We start from the raw sequence: 9,376 nt of genomic DNA on the forward strand, positions 1-9,376 counted from the left end.
GGTTGCACGGAGCAGGTCCTAGGAGGGGCTTGTGCTCCTCTCGCCCTGGTCAGGCCCCGGACGGAGCCCCCTGCCCAGTTCCAGGAGGACGGAGACAAACGGAGGGGGGGCTGAGGAAGGCTGGAGGAGCGGCGTGGGAGGCGCTTCTGACCACCAGAGCTGTGAGCCCGTGGCAGAGTCGGCCTGTGGCAGCTGGAAGTCTCTTGGCTGGAGTCTTCCAAGAGACGCCGGAGGCCGGAGTAACAGCAAATCTTGCTCTGAGCCGAAGCCTGGGCTACATGGCCTCTAAAGTGCCTGCAGCTCTTTGATCTCAGGCCGCTTGGAAGTCAGGATCCTCCTGTGGTGGAGAATTCCTGCGGCTGGTGCGGAGTAAGGTGGCCGGGACGCAGCGTCTGCATCACTCCTGACGGTTGATGGAACCCAGTGAGAGTCACCATTCAGGACTGGAAAACGCCCATAGCAGAAGCCCCCTACTCCGCTTTCCCAAATTGGTTTGGGGTTTTACTTTTCATTTTATTTCAATTGTAAGTCTGTCTAATTGATTCAAACCTAATTGTCGGCCTGGTTTACAACATCTAAATCAAAATGTTCTTGTGGCGGTTCAAGCACGGAAGACTCGGACCAGCTGTCAGGCCCAACGGAGGAGGAGAAGCAGCCTCTGCCAGGAAGGAAGGCCAGCTGCATCCCCCCAGCCCCCCCGCACCCGCCACCCCCGGGGGCCCCTGGGCAAGGCCTGGCCTAAGGAACAGAGATCCGGCCGCAGTCGTCCTCCGGCCTCTCCCAAGCCAGCAGGGCCTTCCGGAAGAGTCCGAGTCAGGCGGGTCTCCTCCGCGAGGCCTTGGCCAGTCCTGGGCACCGGCTGCGTCCCACCCGGGGCCTCTTCTCCTCTCTCCCTCGGCACGGCCTTCCTCCCCGAGTGGTCCAAGTTCAGGCAACTATTTCTGGGTGTCCGGAGTGGGTCTCATGGGTGCGGCCCTTCCAAACACGCCACCCTTAAGCGGCAAAGTGCGGGTGCGGCTCCCCGAAGAGGAGGAGCAGCCGGCCAAGGGCCCCAAAGCAGAAGGCTTTTGCGCGTTAGGGGTGCGAGGCCCCAGGGCTTTCTTAAAGCGCTTCCCACGCGTGGCCTTGCAGGCCGGTGCCAGTCCTGGGCGAGGCCAAGCAGCTCCAGAGCTTGGGACTGACTGAGGCGCCCTGGGCAGGAATAGGGTCCCTGTTGCGCCTGACGTCAACCGCATCTGTGCTGGCCATGGGTGTCATTGGTGGTGGGTACATAAAAATGTGCACCCCCCCACAAGGCCAGAGGTGGTGGGGGGAGGGGGAAGAGGGTCTCCAGGCTCTGCAGTTGGGTGCGCCTGCCTCTTCCCCGGTGCAGGTGCAGAAAGTCCACGCTGAGTCCCGGACAGGTCTCGACCTCTGACCCCTTTTCCTCCAGGTCTTCCGGAGCGGCGAGGGGATGGGCATCCGCCTGGACAGCGCCTCTGCCTTCCAGGGAGCCGTCATCTCCCCCCACTACGACTCGCTCCTGGTGAAGGTCATCGCCCATGGCAAAGACCACCCCACGGCGGCCTCCAAGATGAGCCGGGCTCTGGCCGAGTTCCGCATCCGGGGAGTCAAGGTAGGAGCGTTGCCGGGAGCGTTGCCTCCTTTCGGGGGCTCGGAGGGCGCAAGTCCTGCCCTTGGCCTCAGGGTAATGACAGGGGGCGGAAGAGCCGAGCCCTGTGGGGCCAAAGGGGGACAGGGGGAGCAGCTGGGGGAATCCTGTCCAACTGTTATGCCGCAGTTTGGGCGGCCGCCGTTACCTTTTATTACGCCAGGTGTGGTTTTCCTTTTATTCTCTGCTCTCTATTTGCTGAAATTGCAACACCCCCCACCAGATGCTCCATGCACCGAGAAGCCGCCTTGAGAGGCCAGTGAGGAGGCCTCCGGGGACTTTGGCTTGAGCGGAACCGGCTTCAGTCCGGCTCTGGCTAGCAGGCCGGTGGGAGGTTATGGGCAAACCCAGCGGACGCCTCTTCCCACGTTGGGTGTGAGCAGAGCCACCATCTGGGCAGGGAGCGAGGAATGGCCGGGCCTGGGGGCTTGGGAGGGAATCCAGGAGGGGCCAGAGAGAGAGGGGTCCTGCAGGAGAGGAGACGCCCCGGCCTCCGCGTGGGGTGTGGAGGGAGCCCCCCAAAGAGGACACGGCTGGCCGAGTGACCGTGTAGCAGGAGACGGATTCTGCGCTCTTCTTGCATCGTTGGCTTGAGTTGTATGGCTCAAATCACAATCACGTCTCAGGGCAGCATCCGCAACATTAAACCCACATAAAAATCACACAGTAAACAAATAATTAAAACAGAGCAGACCTTATCAGATATACAGGTAATCCTTGCTTACCGACTGCCTTGTGCCGTGGTCATTTGACGTTATGATGGTGCTAAAAACTAACTTTACAATCTGTTCTTGCCTTTGCGACCGTCGTGGCACCTCGGCCTCTCAGTCAAGCGGCTGCCATTTGTGTGTGTCGCAATTCACTTGCAACAAGCAGAATGAAAACTGTACAGTATGGAAAGCTGAAGCAAGATTGTAAATGGCAGTTGTGCGATTTTTCACTTAGTGACTACCTCACTTAAGAACCAGAGGAGTTGCAAAACTGTAAGCACAGTTGCACTCATGTGATTTTCTGTTTAACCCCCGAATTGCTGGTCCCAATTGTGGTCACTAAGGGAGGACTACCTGGTGTTTACTGGTTAGAGTTCCGTTCGTGATCGTTGGGTGGACGGGGCTGGTGGATCATCGCTGCGGATCTTGGAGCAACGTGGCGCCTGCTTATCCTGGGTCCTTGACAGAAAGGGCTGCCCTGCCTCTCCCCCTGGTCAGGATTGTGCCCTTGCCTGTGCCCAAAGGGCCTTGGGCAGCTTGCGGTGAGTTTGGGGCTCGCTCTCTTATCTGCCCCTGCGCCCTTCCAAAAGCCCAGCCAAGCTCATCTTAGAGAAACTTGCCAGGTTGCCCCGGCTGCCTCTGCAGGCTGACCCTCCTCCCCCAAGCCGGAGGGGCTCTGAGCCAGCAAACGCACCCAGACTCTGGCCCTGGGGTCAGCCCTGGGGTCAGCTCCGGCCCCGGCTGTCTGGGCGCTTCAGCCTTCTGCAGTGGCGGGAACTGATGAGGCCATCCAAGGAACGTGGCTGGCCTCTGCTGCTGCTCACCTGGCCTTGATGCCCAGTGGAATAAATGTGGACGAGTCTCTCCAGCCTCTTCCTCCTCCTCCTCCTCCTCCTCCTCCTCCTCCTCCTCCTCCTCCTCGGCTCCTTCCCTGCGGATCCTGCTCTCGGCCTTCAGAGAGAGAAATCAGACTCTCTTCTTCACTGCTGGAACTAGCAGATCAAAGCATTCATACAAGCAGCTCCTTCCATGCCCGCTGCATTCTGGAGGTTCAAACAGCATTACTACCCATGAACAGAGTTGGGAGGGAACCTTGTAGGTCATCTAGTCCAACCCCCCACCCAAGCAGGAGACCCTACACCATTCCTGACAGACGGCAGTCCAGTCTCTTCTTGAAAGCTTCCAGGGATGAAGCTCCCACAACTTCCTAAGGCAACTTCTGTTTCCTTGGTTGATTGCTCTGTCAGGAAATTTCTCCTTATTTCTAGGTTGAGAGTGGTATTAGTACCTCGCTTGATCTTGATTGCATCCCTCTGTTAATGCAATTTAGGATTGCATTGGCTTTTTGGGCTGCTGCTGCACACGGCTGGCTTGTATTTAGCTGGTTGTCCAATAAGACTCCAAGATCCCTCTCACAGTTCCTGCTATTAAGCCTGATTTCACCCAGTCTATAGGTGTCCTTTTGGTTTTTCTTGCCTAAGTGTAGGACTTTACTTTTCTCTACATTGAATTTCATTCTGTTAGATACGTCCCAGTATTCTAGTCTATCTTCTTGGGTGTTAGCTATTCCTGCCAGTTTAGTATCACCTGCAAATTTGGTAAGTTTCCCTTCTGTTCCCTCATCTAAGTTGTTTATGAAGATATTGAAGAGTCCTGGGCCTAAGACAGAACCTTGTGGCACCCCAACTGCTTCCTTCCCTCCATGTAGACTTAGACCCATTAAGGGCTACTCGTTGGGTACGGTTTGTCAGCCAGTTGTGAGTCCATCTGGTGGTGAGGCTATTTATCCCACTTTTTTCTAGCTTACCAAGAAGTAGGTTATGGTCTACTTTGTCGAATGCTTTACTGAAGCCTAAAATATATTATATTTTCCTCTTCTCCCCACCTCTGGCTTTGTTGCTTCCAGGAGCAAAGAAGCCCAGGATAGCAACACGGCCTTTTTGCAGACCTGGAGTGGAAGCAGAATTTGTCTGGATGATCTGTAAAAGAGCCTCCCCCCCCCCCGCCCTTCCTCTGCCTTTCCTAAGCTAATTAGGCCGGAATTGGATCTTTTGGGGTAAAAAAGCTGTTGTGATGGGAGCAGAGAGAAGAGCCTGAGCTGTGGTTTCTTCTCTACCAGAAGCCAACCCTGTACAAAATGTAATGAATACACAACTACAAGCACGTCCGTTTCGAAAGGGCAGGCGAAGGATATGCAGGAGGAGGAGGGTAACTTGGCCACAGAGTGTTGCCACGCCTGTCTTGTATTCCCCAAAAGCGTCTTGCCTGGAAGAATGTCATTACTTGCAACCTCACAGCAGCTGAGCTTCCTCGGCTGACAAGACTGGCGGCAACATCTGGTCTTTCAATACTGAAAAATAGTGTCTCCTACAAACAGGGAGAATCTTCCTGGCTATTTAGCCCCCTTCCCTGTTTTTTGTAGAACAGTCCACAGGCTGCACATCCCCCAAGGGGTTTCCATTCGGTCTCTGGCTGAAGTTCCTCCATGCTGGGATCTGCCCCGCCCAGGAGCAGCTTTCTGGCTTTCCCTGAGGTCCTGCCACGTGCAGGTGAGAAGGCTGTAGTATCTGTGTGTCCCCCCCCCCCACTGCCCTCCATAGTCCCCCCCAAATGTGTTGATTGGTCTGTATGTTGCCGTGTATTTTACAAACTTGGAATTTTAGAAAGCATTTCTGGACTGTGACGTCCTTGTGCCGTTTCTGGTTAGCATGTAGAGTGAACGCAGTTTACTTGGTTAGTTATGGCTCCGTAGAATTATAAGGTTGGCCAGCACCACCTCACATCGCCAAATCCTGCTCATTGCTTTCCTTTGAAATGAACCTGATGTCAACCTTCAGTCAAGTAGGTACCTACTCAATTGTCGTGCCCACGGTGCCCAATTATCAAACTGTTTGATTACCATGGGATACTTTGTCAAGTGCTTTAATAAACTCAGGATAAATTATGTCTACAACATCCCCCTCTCTACTAAGGAAGTAGACATAATTTATCTTGATTTCATTAAAGCCCTGGACAAAGTGTCCTCCTTAGCATGCTACGAAGGAAGTTTATACAGCCAGGAAATGAAATAAGCCAGGTTTGCTAAGCCTCCTTCTTGACAAATTCATGCTGACTGCTAATAATTACTGCATTTTTTGGAAGATGCTTTCAGATAGTTGCCTTTATGATCTGCTAATATTCCCAGGAATTGATGTCAGACTAATTTTGTGTCTCCTTTTCCCCTGCCTGAAGACGGGGGTTCTTTCTGTCACCTCTTAGTTGTTCTCTGCGATTCCTCAGGGACGGCAATTCTTCTAGGTTGGACTTCAGCATGTAATTCATCCGCGATTCAAGGTGTTTTTTGAGCCTCATTCCTCCTCAGAAGAGATACAACCCAAAGTGTTTGTTAGCAGATAGGACTTGGCGGTCTTCATGGAGTACCTGGGAAAAGGGTTCCCCTTTCTCCTCCTTCTCTTTGAAATATATCTGAAGAAGCTTTTCTTCCATATCGGTTCTCAGATCTTCACCAAGCTTTCCGTGTTTTGCACTGGGTTCCTTTGCCATCTTTTTTTAGGAAAAGCTCAAGGTCCATCTGAGGAAGACGGCTCCTCCTCCTCCTCTTCCTCCTCCTCCTCCTCCCTGGGTCCAGGGACTTCCCTCCCGCTCTGCCCTAACTAAGGTGCAACTAAGACGCGCCTGCACCTTCCATTTCCACCCAGAGCAATATTTGCTGCAGTCCATGAATCCCAGCAACGTTCATTTATTTTATTCAGTGGCCAGAGTCAAAAAACAAACAACCCAAAATGTAATAATTAAGAATGAGGCAAGTAGCCTGGTAAATAAATGGCCATGTTTTATTCATGACTGCTTCATTATTCATTGTTGAATAAAACATTTTGGTAATTCCTTTTCTAGTCATTCAAAACAAACAATAAAGAAAGAAATATGTGTAATAGTTCATAACCTCCTCCCGAGTTCAAGGCAAATTTTATTGCTGGCAGATTCTGTAGTTAAATGAAGAAAATGTTTGTTGCTGTGCAATGCCGAATGCAAGCAGAGGAAGGAATCCAGCTCTCTTTGTGTTGTCAGAGGCTCCCTTGTGGAAGGGACGCTTCCGCGCCTGGGAGCCCAGCAGGTGCCCTGGCGGAGAGAGCAGGACCGGAGGGCTCCCTCTGCCTGTGGCCCCAGAAGCCCCTGGACCGAGCAATGGGCCCCACAGTCCTCCTCGCACCTCCTGCCTTGGCGCCAAAGCTCTTGCTCAGGTGGTCTTCCCTGCCAGGTGGGCTGGGCTAGCTGGAAGGACCACAGAATTGGTAGCCAGGAAGTGGATTTGCAGGGCAGGCCTGGGGTACAATTTCCTCAGCTTGCTCTCCCCCCCCCCCACCCCGGGATCATGACAAAATGCAACATGTAGCCCTAGGAGAGGAATGGGAAACCGTATGGGAAGACGCGTTGGTGGCGCAAAAATTCTGCAGAGCGATGCACAGTCCAGGTAGACAGGAAGTGAAGGGTCGCAAGAGATATGCCCAGCAGAGCTAATTGGGCATCTTCCACACAAGTCAGGATCGTGCCCTGCCCCAATGCCAGTCGTGTCTGCCTTAAAAAAAAAACCCCACGACCCCCCACCCTCCCTGGGCTCCCTCAGGAGGAGCAGAATCCAGAAGGAAGCCGGCCACGGAGTCCTCCGTTGTTCCCACAGCCGCCCAGTTTAGACTCTGAGGGACTCTGGCAGAGCGAGATTGGTTGCCCAGCTAGGTGGGAGGCGGAGGGGGGTCTGCTTGCCTGCTTAGGTGCCACCCCTGGCCCGGCCAGTCTCCTCCTTGGTGGTACCTTGTCTTCTGCCTGATGTCTGGTGCTGATCTTTGTTTCTTGGTGCGTTGCCTCCTGGATGGTTTCATATTTCCTTCTGTGGAGTCAAATAGGCGTATATTGCCCGGCCTCTCTTGCCGGAAGGTTAAAGTACCGTAGTGCAGATTTTTCCTAGGTTTGAGGATCTGAAGGAGCAAAAGGTGGCAGAGCAGCGTCCTTTGTGAGCGTTGACTCTTGAAAATCCTTTTAAATAAATCAACCTCCGCTGCAGCCGGGTCCCACTGTTCTGACCGACTGGCTTTGAACCCAAATGCTACAAGAGGCTGCCTTTATTCAAAACATCCTCAAAGATCCATCTCATCCTGGGCACCCCCTTTTTTTTAAACTATTACCATCTGGCAGACGGTACAGGATAATAAAAACAAGGACAAATAGGATGAAAAACAGCTTCTTATCCCAAAGCAATAACTTATATTGAATTCTACTGCATAGTGCAATATGAATGCAATATCAGGGGTTATCAATTCAGTGTATAGAATGTGAAGGACGTGTGTTTGTGTTTTATTTTTATAGTTACAATAACCTTTACTGTCAGAGTACAACGTGTACAATGAGATTGGCTGAGCCTCCCTTCATCCACCCTCGATTGAGATGGCGCTTACTTTCGCGGTATGAGGTGCAGTGACGATAAAGCAAACTAAACTTTGCCCCTCCAAATGCGACTCTCTTCCAAGAGCTATTTCTGTGACTGGCGAGGTGGGTTTCCTGATCGCTTGGAAATGTCTGACTATCCCCCACTCCAGATTTTCCATAAATGAACAGGGAGCCCCTCCCCGCAACCCCCCAGTTTGAGGAAGGAGTTGTTGGCGTTGTTTTATTTAGGGGAGGTGATAGGTAATAATGCTTTATCCATCATAGAAAAATAAAAGGAATAAACATCAAAATTACTTAAAGCCTCACCAAATAAAAGTGTTTCCAACTATACTTTCTAATTACTACTAGAAAAAGTCAAGAGGGACCAGATTTACAGTAAAGGTAATTAATTATCAGGCCAAATAACATATCCTCTCCAATGGCCTAATTCCACTCAGTCGGAGGAACGGGCCTATTCCTGCTGCCTGAGGGGGGGGGGGCAACCGTGGAGGCCCCTCGCAATCCAGGCAACACAGCACCTCAAGGTGGTGACCACCTGCTTGGAATCCCCCTCCCCGCCATCCTCCATGGGGCACCACAAAGCAGGTCAAAGTAGACCCTTCCCGTCTTCCCGGCAGCTCGTCTTCCCGACCAGCCATTTCCATTTGCGCTTCCTTCTGCGTCCCAAAAGATCTGGACTCTCCTTTGGTCATTTCTAGCTTGAGCTAGAAAACCGGCCTCCAGCTTCCAAAACCTCTGGGGGAGCACTCCAACACTTTTAATAGGACAGAAAGGAGAAAAAACGTAACTACAACAAGGAGAATTAATGTCATTTAATATATTTAACAGTGATTCCCAACCTTTGCTTCACCACTGTTGTTGTTAGTCACGAAGTCGTGTCCAACTCATCGCAACCCCATGGACAACGTTCCTCCAGGCCTTCCTGTCCTCTGCTCACGCCGACTGCTTCCGTGACTCCATCCAGCCCCCTCCTTCTCTGCCGTCCCCTCCTCCTCCTCCTCCTTCTTCCTCTTCCTCTTCTTCCTCTTCTTCTTCTTCTTTTGCCCTCTTCGGCTCTTCTCCAGGGAGTCCTTCGTCCTTCTCATGAGGTGGCCAAAGTCTTTCAGTTTCCTCTTCAGGATCTGCCCTTCTAAAGAGCAGTCAGGGTTGACCTCCTCTAGGACTGACCGCTTGGATGGCCTTGCAGTTCAGGGGACTCGCAGGGGTCTCCTCCTCCAGCCCCAGAGTTCAAAGGCCTCCCTTCTTTGGCGGTCAGCCTTCCTTAGCGTCCAACTTTCCCAGCCATACATTGCAACTGGGGAAACCAAAGCCTTGACTCTACACCCTGTTGTTGGCAGGGGGGTGTCTCTGCTTTTTAATAGGCTGTCCTGGTGGGGCTTCTGGCTTGGCCACCCTCCTCCCACCAGATAGGAAGGAGAGAACCCTAAATGGGCTTTTTTTTATAGGCTCCTGGAGAGGAAACGGACCCCAGCGTGGAATGGGCCAGGCCTTGGGCACTGCTCTCTGACCTACCTTGAACCTGGGTGTTTGCCTCTTTTGCAGCGTGCGCGCACACACACACACACACACACAC

At 52.6% G+C, this 9,376-nt stretch overlaps 1 protein-coding gene across 6 annotated transcripts in view; it reads left to right on the top strand.

The window, feature by feature from the left end:
• PC (pyruvate carboxylase) overlaps positions 1–9,376 on the top strand; it is a 93,711-nt gene that overhangs the window by 49,107 nt on the left and 35,228 nt on the right. For all 6 annotated transcript variants that reach the window (XM_026717744.2, XM_087913816.1, XM_087913815.1 and 3 more), the window contains one exon: positions 1,433–1,615. In XM_026717744.2, coding sequence (XP_026573529.1) covers positions 1,433–1,615 — 183 coding nt within the window. The remainder of the gene's footprint in view (positions 1–1,432; positions 1,616–9,376) is intronic.

Source organism: Pseudonaja textilis, chromosome 16, assembly GCF_049901715.1.
Source record: "Pseudonaja textilis isolate UNSWEBS1 chromosome 16, rPseTex1.2, whole genome shotgun sequence".
Classification (NCBI taxonomy): domain Eukaryota; kingdom Metazoa; phylum Chordata; class Lepidosauria; order Squamata; family Elapidae; genus Pseudonaja; species Pseudonaja textilis.